The following is a 15,292-nucleotide window of genomic DNA, read 5'->3' on the forward strand; positions in this document are numbered from 1 at the left end:
ATGGGGAGTGCAGCTTAGTGTGCAATCTTCACTGCTGGGTTTGAGTCTCAAGAGTTGAGAAAAATGTTAGTTCACTTGAAATTATGTGGATTTAAATTTTGATGCCTATAACTATGCTCTATAATTAAATTTCTCTTTACTTCTTATGTCTCCCCCATATCTTTGAGTTCCGTTCACAAGTGAAAAAAAATGGTGTCTTATACAATTATGTTTAGTAGGTCACTACTTGTGTCTTATTGCATACTTTGGTTGAGAAGTGGATTACTCGCAGATGCTCTAGGTTTTTACAATATCGTTGAAATCTTGCCACAGAAAACATTATAGCAAAATCACCACGTGTAGCAAAACATGGTTCCAACCGCAAGAGAGTTGAAACAGTTCCCCGGTATTATTGTAGAGGGGATTGTCCCATACTTACTTTTAAGCCACTACTAGCAAGAGCATGGGACCGTACAGATACTCTTCGTTTCTACAATTTCACAATGGAAAGTTTACATTTCTGATTTTTCAGAAATAGCTGAACCCCCCCCCCCCCCCCCACCATCCCCACTCCCACTGTTGACTGTGGTTTATGCACGGTGTTAGCACATAGTTCCAACGTTTGGGCATATGGGATTTCAAATCAAATTTCCTTAGTTTTATTAAGGCTTACCAGTATCGAACTACATTGACATGCTACTCAATAAACTGAGACAGAAGACAGATGTATTATAGCAGAAGGAATGGGAGATTCTGTGTTTCTATGAAAGCCAACTTACAAAGACTTGATCAAGAGAGGATAATAGGGAAGTAGCTGTGAAACGCAGCTCTGGTACGTCTTATTTCCTCTAACAAATGATCTGGGGGACAGGTGGAGTCCTGGCATGTGGATGTTTTATCCAGCTGCACTGTTACAATTTTGGGACGGAACACGGTCCTCTGGCCAGGCAGGGCTACCTTCGTGTCCCAGATGCTCCAGTGTCCAGGGAGTCAGTCCCTTCAGTGCCCCACCATCACCTGTGGTGGCGTCTTAATCACCACCCTCCCTTGTTCCTCTGCGAACCTGGAGTTCCCACTGAACTCGAATCTGTGGTTGGCATTTAGATGTGGTGATGCTCAGCACGTCAAGTGCACCAGGGGACAGAGGCACAAAGTGAGGAGCCCCCAGCTCCGATGTTGGCACCCCCCGCCCCCATGCAGGGAGAGACCCGCCCACCTACCACCCTTTAGGTTTGCCTGTTTCTGGAGTTTCCCAGATTCTTCCTCCCATGCTCATGCCCCCCACATGCAAAGCTGCTCTTGCAAACTGTGGACTGGTCCACTGCCTCCCTCACCACCCGAGGTCTCTCCTGGGTCCTCGTCTAGGCCTCTTCCTCGGACACGGCCCCTTGTTACTTCTGCAGGCATGTTTCCACTCGGCCTGCAGACCTTCCTTCTGTGGGTGCAAGGAGTCCAGTCTTGCCTCCAGGACGCGGGCAGGGCGGGCCGGGTGCTGGAACGGGAGCAGGCGGGATTGCCTCGGGGACCTGGTGGCCATCAACCGCACACTTACCGTCAACTTTGTCTGTTCACTTCCAGTATTTTTATATTGCTTCCCTGCGATTTCCCTCCTTGGGCTCTTCCCGCAGATCGACACTTTCTGCGTTTACCTTCTGGAACAGATTGACATGCTGTTTTTTGGAGGTTCTGGTAGGTCATTGACATCCTACTCTTCCTGTAAAGGAGTCTGAAGTTCCGATAAGGGCTGAGTGGAGTGAGAGTCTGGACAGCTAGGTTTTCTTTGTCATGAGCACTAAACGGCTTCATGCGTGCACCTGGACAGACAGGGGACCCGTGTCTCCGCCTGTGTGGACCCTCCCTTGGTGTGGCACTTTAGATTCCCACCGAGGTGGATAAAACCTCGCCTAATCCTTACCTGGAGACTTTGTGCCGGTTGCTTAACTTTAAAGTTCATGCTTCTCTAAATGGAAATGAACATGTGGATCTCCTAGGGGTTCTGTAAAAACTAAATGAAATTGTACATGAAGCACTTGGGCGTTGCTGGTGATCAGTACTATGACCACCTCATTACACACACACACACACACACACACACACACACACGCACACACGTGCTAACGTTGCTTGTTCATTACACTCATCTCTCTCTCTCTGACCCCCTTCTGTGGAAACCTTCACCCGCGAGGTTTATCGTGGCCAGCAGCTTTCAACTGTAAACAAGGAGGTCTCCCTACGTCCTCACGGGGCCTGTTCACGCAGTCTTCTACGCATGGTGCTCCCAGTTCTCTCTAAATGCTTTCCTCCTGCATGTTTAGTAAGTGGTCTTTCTCGTAGTAATAGTCATCCAGTGCTTTGGCCCGACCCCTCGGACTTCCTCTTTGCCCCCCTCCACCCCCGGCAGACATCTTGTATTCCAGACCCGCCACCGTCTCCTGGCGTCGTTACATTTATTGACCACGAGACCGTTGGTGTTTGTGTTTCAGCCGTTTCCGGGATGACGTCGGCTGTTTACAGCGTGGCCCGGAGTGCCGCCTCCGCTGCCCTGCTCCACGTGCTCTGCTTCAGCGCCGTGAAGGTAGGCGTGAGGACCCAGGGCCTCTGCCCTTCTCCTCCCATTCAGTAAACCAACTGGGGGTTCAGGCGGATCTGAGCACATCAGGAGAGGCAGGGCCCCGAGGGTGGGGCCTCGGTGGCGTTAGAAGACATCTTAAGATACCTGATTTGCTAGGGATCACAGAGCCACGTGGTCTCATCCCACTCTGCACCTGCCCCTCTGGCCTCCTTACTGACCCTGGGCCTCTGCCTAGCATGGCGGTCAACGGGACCTGTTGGGTTGACCCTCCCTGCTTTCTGAAGTATCGCTCAAAAGGCAGTAAAGAGATCCAATGGCGTAAAGCTATGTGGACGGAGAACAGGAGAGGGTACAACAGCAACATGGTTTTAAAATCTAGAAAACAGAGGACCCGTAGACTTCTCCAGATGGAGAAAGTTGAAGCTCAGGAGGGCAGCAAGGGAGGCCCACGAGGATGAAAACACAAGATGATCCTTGACCTCAGGAAAACAGAAAGTTGTGTCAGAAAACCAGAGGTAATTACTATGCATGCAGTGGCTCAGCTGTGAATAATTCTTTGTATTTGTGGCGACTGGAATGACAGTTATATGGGGAAGGGAAGTGCGTGTGTGAGCGAGTTTGTGTGAGTGTGACCATCAGGGCTGCCTTTTTTTTTCTTTTTAATTTTTTAAATGTTTATTTATTTTTGATAGAGAGAGAGACAGAGCATGAGCGGGGGAGGGGCAGAGAGAGAGGGAGACACAGAATCCGAAGCAGGCTCCAGGTTCTGAGCTGTCAGCACAGAGCCCGACGCAGGGCTCGAACTCACGAACCTCGAGATCATGAGCTGAGCCGGAGTCGGACGCTTAACCGGCTGAGCCACCCAGGTGCCCCTGGGCTGTCTCAATCCTGTCTCCCACATTGGAAAGTCAGCAAATAAAATCTAAGATAGAAAAAGATCATGAAATAACAGGGGCGCCTGGGTGGTTCAGTCAGTTAAGTGCCCAACTTCGGCTCAGGTCATGATCTCACGGTTCGTGCGTTCGAGTGCGCTGGGCTCTGTGCCGACACCTCTGAGCTGGAGCCTGCTTCAGTTTGTGTCTCCCTCTTCCTACCCCTCCCCTGCTCATGTTCTGGCTCTATCTCTGAAAAATAAATAAAACATTAAAAAAAAAGAAATAACAAAACAATATGTCACCTGGAAATATGGAGAAACATGGGCGAAGAAGCACAAACTGCCTTCAGGCAGCAGGAATTTGGGCCATGAGGTGGTGTAGACAGGGAACACTGCTGCTCATTTTCAGTATTATAGAATTGTAGAGTGCCCATAAAGTCTGAAGACAGTAATACACGTAATGTCGGGGGCATCTTCGTTCAGGAAAATTTAATTAATATTACACACATTTGTTGACTTTATGGACATCCCACTTTTAATGTTTTAAACAACAGGTACGTCTGATAAAATAGAAATTTAATGTAAAAAAGAAGGTAAAAATAATGCATGTTCCGTAGGGTGTTTAAGATCAAATGACACTTCTTAGCCAACTCCTTCAAAAGAGTAACTTACAGTCTTATTAAATGCATCATTGTGGGCGGCAGAAAGGTCATTGTTTATTCCCACTTGTGGAAGACGGGGAGTGCGACACGATCCTCTCCCAGGGCATTCCCATGAATTTGTCTGTGACCCTCAATGGCCTGATTTCCTCCCTCACTCCCTCCATCCCTTTCGTATAGGTAGTTTCTTTCGCATAGAAAAAGGGGAGGAGGAAGATTCCTTCTTCTAATGCACAAAGGTAACTTACGTGCTGGTGGGGACACTGTCACCACGTTTATACCATCATGTAGAACAGTCATTACAGAAGGAATCAATGTTTCTGGCGTTCTTTCTTTTGAAATACATTCTTCTATTCTGTCATGGTTTTATTCAGGAAAAGTACACGGATTATTTTCTGAGTCCTTGTACTTCTGAGGATCTCTTCCTACTGCCTTTTGTAAAACATCTGTCTGTAAAACTCGGGGGTCACAAGCTCTTGCGCACAGGACCCTTTGTTTATTACTTACTCTGTTGTGTTTCGGTGTCTGTTTACATATACATTTTTCACGCATTTTAATTTTTTATTGTTTTGTATTTTAATTTTTTAAGAGTATTTTTAATTTTTTTGTTCTTGGTGTTTAGTTTTCAGTTTAATTCCAGTTAGTTAACATACAGTGCTATGTTAGTTTCACGTATGCAATTTAGTGATTCAACATTTCCACACAACACTTGGTACTCATCACAGCAAGGGCACTCCTTAATCCACACACACACACACACACACCCCACATCTTTATCCATTCATTGGTCAGTGGACACTTGGGCTGATTCCATAGTTTGGCCATTGTAGATAATACTACTACAAACCTAGGGGTACATGCATCCCTTTGAATTAGTGTTTTTATATTCTTTGCATAAATACCCAGTAGTGTGATTGCTGGACTGTAGGGTTGTTCTATTTTTAATTTTTCGAGGAACCCCCATCCTGTTCTCCACAGTCACTACACCAGTTTGCATCCCGACCAACCGTGTACAAGGGTTCCTTTCTCTCCACGTCCTTGCCAACACCTGTTGTTTTTTGTTTCCATACATTTAAGAAATCTGATTTACTGGGATATAAATTCTATACTGTAAAATTTACCTTTTTAATATATACACTTAGGTAAGTTTTGATGGATGTATGTAGTCATGTAACTAACACCACACTCAAGTTGAGCGATGTTTGCACCAACTCCAAGGTTCCCTGGTACCCCTTCATAAGCCACTGTCTTCTTCCTACTGTAACCTTTGGCTATGACTGAATTGGTTTCTATGGTTATAACTTATAAAACACAACTTCATACGATAAAATGCATGGGTTTTAAGTATATAATTATATGAGTTTTGATGACTGTATATAATCAGATAGCATCAAAATATTATTTATTATGAATTCTTTAATAATATCACAATACACACATCACAATCATGATGTAGAACAATTCCACCTCCCCCGAGTGTTCTCTGTGCTCCTTTGTAGTCCTTTCTCTCCCATGCCCAGGTTTCTGCCACTGCTGATCTGCTCTCTGTCATTCCAGTCTTGCTTTTTCTCGAATCTCATATAAATGGAATATACAACATGTAGCTTTCTGAGAGTTTGACTTCTTTCACTTAGCAGAATGCTTTTGAGATCCTACCATGTTGTTACACATGTCAGTAGTTTTTCTTTTTTATCACCGAGTAGTATTTCTGTGGTTATTTCCAGTTTTTGAAAATTATAGATAAAACTTTTTTTTAAGAATAATTTTTTTAATGTTTATTTACCTTTGAGAGAGAGAGAGAGAGAGAGAGAGAGCGCCATATGAGCGGGGTGGAGGGCAGGGGGCACAGAGAGAAAGGGAGACAGAATCTGAAGCAGGCTCCAGGCTCCTAGCTGACAGCACAGAGCCTGATGCGGGGCTTGAACCCACGTACCCTTAGATCATGATCTGAGCCAAAGTCAGATGCTTAATTGACTGAGCCTCCCAGGCACCCCAAATTATAGATAAACCTTCTATAAACATTTGTGTACAGGTATTAGTGTGGATATGTGTTTTTATTATTCTTAGTAAATACTTAGGAGTGGTATTGCTGGGTCAAGTGGTTAATCAATATTTAACTTTAAGAAACTGCCAAGCTGTTGTTCAAAGTGTGTACCATTTTTGATCCCTTCAGAGTCTTTGAGATTTCCAAGTGTTCCAGATTCTTTCTAGCACTTAAAATTTGTAATAGTTTTAAAAATAGTACTCATTCCAGTATGAACTAGTATCTGATTGTGGCTATAATTTGCATTTCTCTAATAATGACTGTTGTCAAGTATGCGCCATACTTTAGCTTGCTACTTATGTATCTTTTCTGGTGAAAAATCTGTTAAAGTCTTTTGCCCATTTAAAAAATTGCATTATGGGGCGCCTGGGTGGCGCAGTCGGTTAAGCGTCCGACTTCAGCCAGGTCACGATCTCACGGTCCGTGAGTTTGAGCCCCGCGTCAGGCTCTGGGCTGATGGCTCAGAGCCTGGAGCCTGTTTCCGATTCTGTGTCTCCCTCTCTCTCTGCCCCTCCCCCGTTCATGCTCTGTCTCTCTCTGTCCCAAAAATAAAAAATAAACGTTGAAAAAAAATAAATAAATAAATAAATAAAAAATTGCATTATATGTTCTTACTGAAATATGAGGTTTTTTTTTTTTACATGTTATGAATACCAGTCCTTTATCAAATATATAGTGTACATATATTTTTTTCTAGTCCTTGGCTTGTCTTTTCTCTTCATTAACAGCATTTATCAAAGAGTAGACATTTTAATTATAAGGAAATCCAATTTGTCAATTACTTATTTTATGGTTTGCACTTCTTATGGCCTATCTAAAAAATATTTGTCTAACACAAGGTCACAAACATTTTTTCCTAGAAGTTTTATAGTTGCAGCTTTTACATTTAGATCTCTGACCCACTTTGAGTTGATTTTTGTGTATGAGATGAGGTAAAGATTGAGATTCACTGACACGATTGTTGAAAAGACTAACATTTCCCCCATTGAATTACCTTGGAAGCTTTGTGAAAAAACATTTACTGGCTTCTAGTTTCTGGTCCAGTATGTGAAGGGTTGGAAAGTTGTTACTTTATCCTAACACTAAGTAAATAGTTGAACAAATTTTAAAAAATCAACAAGTCTTTTTGGATCCATCAGAGAAGGCAAGAAGCAAGCAAATCACTGCTTCCTAAATTGGAGAGACGGACAGGTAGATACAGGGGATCACAAGCTCCTGGAGCAGGAACCTCCATGGGAATGAATACAAGGGTGGGAAAACCTGAACCATAATCAAGGAATTGCCGAAGGCTCAGTCTGGGCAAGTCTGAGAGTTAATATCTCCCAGGGGGTCCACTTCTCCAGGAGGCCGAACGATTTTGTGAGTTTTACCTCCAGGAGCTTGGAACAGGTTCTCACAGTGAATATTGGAGAAAAATCCCAGAATCCAACTCTTGCTTTTAGTAGGTGGAGGGGAAGAGTAAACATTCTCTTCTTAACAACAAGAACATTCTCTTCTTAACAAGGCCTGACCTCATGATTTCCCCACAGCCTAAACTACTGGGATTTTTAAGAGCCTAACTGACTTAGAGGAAGGGAAATGCCAAACTCCAGTTGGCTCTAGCCTTCCATGTGGGCGAAAGGAAATACCAACTCCATTCCAGCCCCACCATTCTGTCTTACCTAAGCAGCACTCAGAAACACTTATGAAGTTCATAGTCCAGAGGCACAGGCTCACTAAAAAGCTGAGCAGTAATCATAGGACTGTAAAATACTTCTCCCCCATGCCTTAACATCACATCACTAAAGACCTGTTTACCACAGTTCCTTTTACCCAGCGTGTCATGTCTGGCTATCAAGAAAAAAAATTACAAGGCATACTAAAAGCCATAAAACACAGTTGGAATGGATAGAGCAAGCATCAGAATCAGGTTTAGATATAGCAGAGATGTGGGAATTATCAGATTGGGAATGTAAAACAATTATGATTAATATGCTAAAGGATGAAGTAGACAGTATGCAAGGACAGACGGACAGTATAAGCAGAGAGATGGAAATTTTCAAGAAGAATCAAAAGGAAATGCTGGTGAAAAAAACAACACTGTAATAGAAACAAAGAATGCTTTTAATGGACATAGCTGAGGAAAGAATCTCTGAGCTTAAGGCTATGTCAGTGGAAACTTCCAGAATGAAAAAGCAAAGAGAAAAAGACTGAAGACAACAAAATATCCAAGGACTGTGGAACAACTACAAAAGATGAAACATACGTGTAATGAAAATGTCAGAAGGAGAAGAAAGAGAAAAAGGAGTAGAAAAATATACTTTGAAGCATTAATGACTGAGAATTTCCCCAAATTAGTGTCAGACACCAAGCCAAAAATTCAGGAAACTCAAAAAACACCAAGCAGATGTATTCAAATCATCAACAAAAACAACAAAAACTAAACCAGTGCATATCATTCAAAATGCTAAAAACCAAAGATCAAAGAAAAAATCTTGAAGGAAACCGGAGGAAGAATTATCTTACCTTTGGAGGAGCAAAGATGAGAATTGTATGTGGTTTCTGCTCAGGAGCTGTTACAGACTGAGTTGTTTTCCCCAAATTCAACTGTTGAAATCTTAATGGGCTTTGGGGAGATAATTCAGTTTAGATGAGGTCCAGAGGGTGGGGCCCTCATGATGGGATTAGTGCCCCTGTAAGAAGAGAAATCACTGCTGTGTGAAGACACAGAGAGCAAGTGCCCATCTGCAAACCCAGAAGGGAGCCTGTACCAGCATCTGACCATGCTGGCACCATAATCCGTGGCCTCCTGACTTCAGAACTGTGAGAAATAAATTTATGGTGTTTAAGACATCGTGCTTAGTAATACACACACTGTATTTTGCTATGGCAGCCTAAGCTGACTCATGACAGGAAACAACTCAAGCAAAACAAGAGTGGAGGGAAATAGTTAAGGTATTGATAGAAGAAAAAAACCGACCAAGCTATAATTCTGTACCCTGAAAAATGATCCTTCAGAAGTGATTTGTTGAAGGAGATTGGTTGCCAGTATACCTGCCTTCCAAGACATGTTAAAAGAAGTTCTTCAGAGAAAAGAAGAATAATGTAGGACTGACACTCAGAACTACATAAAGGAGGGAAGATTATCAGGGAAGGAATAAGTGAGGGTGAAATAAATATTTCCGTTTTTTCTATTTATTGCAATCACATAATCAAATAAATATAAGTGTATAGTTATTATGAGTACTTGCATTACCCATAAAGTGGCACAGTGTTATTTGAAAGTGGACTTGACTTAATTATAAATGGATATTGCACATTCTAGGGCAACGACTAAAAGAGCATTAAAAAAGAGGTATAACTGATATGTTAATAAAGGAGAGAAAATGAAATCACATGAAATCAATTAAAACTACAAAAGGCAGAAAAAGAGTGAAAGACAAAAATAGGAGCAAAGACCAAGGGCAATGAATAAGGAACAGTAACAAATATAGCAAGTATTAATCCAACTATATCAATAATCACTGTACAACTAATGGTGCAAATGCACTGATTGAAAGGCAGAGATTGTCAGAGAGGATCAAAGAACGAGACCCACCTATATATCGTCCAAAAGAAATCCACTTTAAATATACAGACACATACATCTTGGAGGTAAATGGATGGAGAAATATGTACCTTGCTAAAACTAATAAAAAGAAAGCAAAAATATAGGGTGCTTGGGGGCTCAGTCCGTTGAGTGTCTGAGTGTCTTGTTCTCAGCTCAGGTCATGATCCCAGGGTTGTGGGATCGAGCTCTGTGTCAGGCTCTGCGCTGATTGTGGAGCCTGCTTAAGATTCTCTCTCTCTCGGGGCGCCTGGGTGGCGCAGTCGGTTAAGCGTCCGACTTCAGCCAGGTCACGATCTTGCACTCCGTGAGTTCGAGCCCCGCGTCGGGCTCTGGGCTGATGGCTCAGAGCCTGGAGCCTGTTTCTGATTCTGTGTCTCCCTCTCTCTCTGCCCCTCCCCCGTTCATGCTCTGTCTCTCTCTGTCCCAAAAATAAATAAACGTTGAAAAAAAAAATTAAAAAAAAAAAAAAGATTCTCTCTCTCTCTCTCTCTCTCCCTCCCTCCCTCCCTCCCTCCCTCCCCCTCTCCCCCTCCCCCTCCCCCTTTCCCTCTCCCTCTCCCTCTCCCTCTCCCTCTCCCTCTCTTTTTCTGTCTCCCCCTTCCTCTGCCCTTCTCCCCTGCTCTTGCTCTCCCTCTAAAAAAAATAAAAAAGAAGAGAATGGCTGTATTGATTTCATACTGCAGAGCAATAGAGTGGACTTCAGAGCAAGAGAAGTTTTCAGAGATAAAGAGGAGCATTACATAATATTCAAAGGATCAGCTCTCCAAGAAGACATAACAATCCTGAGCGTGTATGTACCTAACAGCAGAATATCAAAATATTTGAAGGGGAAACTGATAAAATTATAAGGAGAAAAAGATGAATCCACTATTGTAATAGGAGATTTGAATACCTCTCTATCATAAATGGACAGATCCAGAAGGCAGAAAATCAGTAAGGGCGTAGATGAACTCTACAGAATCATTAATCAACGGAATATATTGACATGTGTAGACTTCTTCATCCAACAATAGCAGAATACACATTCTTCTCAAACTCACAGGAAATATTCACTAAGACAGACCACATCTTAGGCCATAAAACACATATTAACACATTTAAGAATAGAAAGCATACTGTGTCTGCTTTCAGACCACAATGGAATTAAAATTCCAAAGTATATGGAGATTAAACAACACACTTCTTTTTTTTTAACGTTTATTCATTTTTGAAAGACAGAGACAGGGGCGCCTGGGTGGCTCAGTCGGTTGAGCGGCCGACTTTAGCTCAGGTCATGATCTCGTGGCCCGTGAGTTCGAGCCCCGCGTCAGGCTCTGTGCTGGCAGCTCAGAGCCTGGAGCCTGTTTCAGATTCTGTGTCTCCCTCTCTCTGACCCTCCCCCGTTCATGCTCTGTCTCTCTCTGTCTCAAAAATAAATAAACGTTAAAAAAAAAATTAAAAAAATAAAGAAAGAGACAGAGGACAAGCAGGGGTGGGGTGGAGAGAGAGGGGGACACAGAATCTGAAGCAGGTTTCAGGCTCTGAGCTGTCAGCACAGAGCCTGATGCAGGGCTCAAACTCATGAACCGCGAGATCATGACTTGAGCCAAAGTCGGATGCTCAACCGACTGAGCCACCCAGATGCCCCTAAACAACACACTTCTAAGTAGCACATGGATCAAAGGAGAAATCTCAAGAAGAATTTAAATAATGTTTTGAATGAAATGAAAATGAAAATGCAACTTATCAAAATGAGTAGGATTCAGCAAAAGCAATGCTTAGGGTGAAATGTAGCATGAAATGTATATATTAGAAAAGAAAAAAGATCTAAAATCAATAATCTAAACTTCCACCTTAGGAAACTAGAAAAATAAGAGCAAATTAATTCTGAAGTAAACGAATATAAATAATAAAAATTAGAACAAAAAATCAATGGCATTGAAAAATGGAAATTGATCGAGAAAATATATAAAACAAAGAGCTGGTTTTTAAAAAAAGATTGATAAAATTAATAAGCCTGTACCCTGGCCAATTAAGAAAAAAAGAGAGGAGATGCAAATTACTAATTATAGAAATAAATGAGGGGATATCCACTATAGATTCCATGAACACTAACAGGATGATAAAGTAGTATTGTGAATAACTCAGTCTAGATAACGTAGATGAAATGGGCCAATTCCTAGAAAGATGTAATCCACCAAAGACTCATCCAAGGAAAATGATTATCTGATTAGGATTGCATTTATTAAAGAAATTGAATCAATAATTAACAAACTTTCGAAACAAAAAGCACCAGGCTCAAAGAGGTTCACTGTTGAATTCTACCAAACATTTAGTGAAGAAATTATACCAATTCTCCACCATCTATTTTAGAAGGTAGAGGCAAAAGGAATACTTCTTAATACATTCTATGAGATCAGAATTACTCTAACACTTAAACCAAAGACATTACATGAAAAGAAGACTACAGATTAATGTCATGAACAGATGCAAAAAAATCCTCAACAGAGTATTACCCAGTCATATCCAACAATGTATAAAAAAAATTATATGCCACAACCAAATGGAATTTATCTGAGATATGCAAGGCTTGTTCAGTATTCAAAAATCAAATAATGTAATCAATCACATCAACAGGCTAAAGAAGAAAAATCACATGATCATATCAACAGATGCAGAAAAAATCATTTGAAAACATCCAGCAACCATTCCTGATAAAAACTCCCAGAAAACTAGAATTAGTGGAGAATTTCCTTAACTTGATCTAAGAACTTCTACAAAATACCTATGGCTCACATTGTAATGGTGAGAAACTAGTTTTCCCACTAATATCAGAAAGAAGGCAAGGATGTCCTCTCTTACTATTCCTTCTCAACATATATTGGATGCCCTGCCTAATGCAATAAGATAAGAAAAGGAAATAAAGGTATACTGCTTGGTAAGGAAGAAATAAAACTATGTCTTCAGAGATGTCATGATTTTCTATGTGGAAAATTAAAAAATTGATGACCAAAAACTCCCTAGAACTAATAAGTGGTTTAGCAATATTGGAGGATACAAGGTTAATATATAAAAGTTATTCACTTCCCTATATATCAGCAATGAACAAGTGGAATTTGAAACTAAAAGCACATAACAAGAAGATATTACTACACAGCTATCAGAATGGTCCAAATCCAGAACACTAACAACACCAAATGCTGGTAAGGATGTGCAGCAACAAGAACTCTGATTCATTCTAGCAGGGTTGGAAAATTGTGTAGCCATTTTAGAAAACAGTTTGGCAGTTTCTTTCAAAGTAAACATGTTTGTATTATACATGTGTTTGACACTATCATTAAGTGGTATTGTATAATTTAAGTTTCTGATTGTTCATTGATAATATATACACTTATTGTTGTATATTTAGGGTAGTATCTTGGAACCTTGTTAAATACTTATTCTAGTAGCTTTTTTGTAGCTTCTTTTTTTAAATTTTATTGTTTTTTTTTTTAAATTTACATCCAAGTTAGCACATAGTGCAGTGATTTTAGGACTAGAATCCAGTGTTTCATCCCCTATGTATACCACCCAGTGCTCATCCCAGCAAGTGTTCTCCTTAATGTCCCTTGCCCATTTAGCCCGTCCCCTACCCACAAAACCCACAACAACCCTCAGTTTGTTCTCTGTATTTAAGCATCTCTTCTGTTATTTTCCCTCCCTGTTTTTATATTTTTGCTTCCCTTCCTTTATGTTTATCTGTTTTGTGGGTGTGAGGTGGTGTGTCATTGTGGTCTTGATTTGTATTTCCCTGGTGATGAGTACGCTGAGCATTTGTTCATGTGCCTGTTAGCCATCTAGATGTCTTCTCTGGAAAAGTGTCTGTTCATGTCCTGTGCCCATTTCTTCGCTGAATTGTTTTTTTGGGTGTTGAGTTTGGTAAGTTCTTGATAGATTTTGGATACTAACCCTTTATCTGATATGTCATTTGCACATATATTCTCTCATTCCATCGGTTGCCTTTTAGTTTTGCTGATTGATTCCTTTGCTGTGTAGAAGCTTTTTATCTTGATGATCATTTTTGCTTTTATTTCCCTTGCCTCCAGAGATGTGTTGAGTAAGAAGTTGCTGTGGCCAAAGTCAAGCAGGTTTTTGCTTGCTTTCTCCTCTAGGATTTTGATGGCTTTCTGTCTTATCTTTAGATCTTTCATCCATTTTGAGTTTATTTTTGTGTAGGGTGTAATAAAGTGTTCCAGGTTCATTCTTCTGCATGTCTCTGTCCAGTTTCCCCTAACACCATTTGCTGCTGTCTTTATTCCATTGCTTTGTCAAAGATTAGTTGGCCACATAGTTTGTGGATCCATTTCTGGGTTCTCTATTCTGTTCCATTGATCTATGTGTCTGTTTTTGTGTCAGTACCATAATGTCTTGATGATTACAGCTTTGTAATACAGCTTGAAGTTCAGAATTGTCGTTCCTCCAGCTTTGGTTTTCTTTTTCAGGATTGCTTTGTCTATTCAGGGTCTTTTCTGGCTCCATACAAATTTTAGGATTGTTTGTTCTAGCTCTATGAAGAATGCTGGTGTTATTTTAATAGGGATTGCATTGAATATGTAGATTGCTTTGGGTAGTATGGACGTTTAAAAAATATTTCTTCTTCCAATCCATGAGCATGGGATGTATTTCTATTTGTTTGTGTCTTCTTCAGTTTCTTTCATAAGCTTCCTATAGTTTTCAGTGTATAGATTTTGTACCTCTTTGGTTAGGTTTATTCCTAGGTATTTTATGGGTTTTGGTGCTGTTGTAAATGGGATCGATTCTTTGGCGTCTCTTTCTGCTGTTTCATTATTGGTGTATAGAAATGCAACCGATTTCTGTGCATTGATTTTATATCCTGCAGCTTTGCTGAATTTGTGGAGCAGTTCTAGCAGTTTTTTGGTGGAATCTTTTGGGTTTTTCCATACAGAGTATCATGTCGTCTGTGAAGAGTGAAAGTTTGACTTCCTCCTTTCCAATTAGGATGGCTTTTATTTCTTTGTGTTGTCTGATTACTGAGGCTAGGACTTCCAATACTATGTTGAAAAACAGTGCCGAGAGTTGACATCCCTGTTGTGTACCTGACCTTAGAGGAAAAGCTCTCAGTTTTTCCCCATTAAGGAATGCAAATTGGTGCAGCCGCTCTGGAAAGCAGTGTGGAGGTTCCTCAGAAAATTAAAAATAGACCTACCCTATGACCCAGCAATAGCACTGCTAGGAATTTATCCAAGGGATACAGGAGTACTGATGCATAGGGCCACTTGTACCCCAATGTTCATAGCAGCACTCTCAACAATAGCCAAATTATGGAAAGAGCCTAAATGTCCATCAACTGATGAATGGATAAAGAAATTGTGGTTTATATACACAATGGAATATTACGTGGCAATGAGAAAAAATGAAATATGGCCTTTTGTAGCAACGTGGATGGAACTGGAGAGTGTGATGCTAAGTGAAATAAGCCATACAGAGAAAGACAGATACCATATGGTTTCACTCTTATGTGGATCCTGAGAAACTTAACAGGAACCCATGGGGGAGGGGAAGGAAAAAAAAAAAGAGGTTAGAATGGGAGAGAGCC

At 41.0% G+C, this 15,292-nt stretch overlaps 1 protein-coding gene and 1 long non-coding RNA gene across 2 annotated transcripts in view; one reads left to right on the forward strand and one right to left on the reverse strand.

The window, feature by feature from the left end:
• Window positions 1–15,292, forward strand: part of LOC125147565 (pecanex-like protein 2) — a 291,684-nt gene that overhangs the window by 77,974 nt on the left and 198,418 nt on the right. The window contains exon 16 of the mRNA XM_047824659.1: window positions 2,463–2,554. Coding sequence (XP_047680615.1) covers window positions 2,463–2,554 — 92 coding nt within the window. The remainder of the gene's footprint in view (window positions 1–2,462; window positions 2,555–15,292) is intronic.
• On the reverse strand, window positions 611–2,384 carry LOC125148171 (uncharacterized). Its single transcript, XR_007145442.1, has 3 exons — window positions 1,895–2,384; window positions 1,532–1,631; window positions 611–1,414 (listed from the first exon to the last, which is right to left on the reverse strand). It is a non-coding gene; the product is annotated as an uncharacterized LOC125148171 (long non-coding RNA).

The sequence above is a fragment of the Prionailurus viverrinus genome, chromosome D2 (genome assembly GCF_022837055.1).
Source record: "Prionailurus viverrinus isolate Anna chromosome D2, UM_Priviv_1.0, whole genome shotgun sequence".
Lineage (NCBI taxonomy): Eukaryota > Metazoa > Chordata > Mammalia > Carnivora > Felidae > Prionailurus > Prionailurus viverrinus.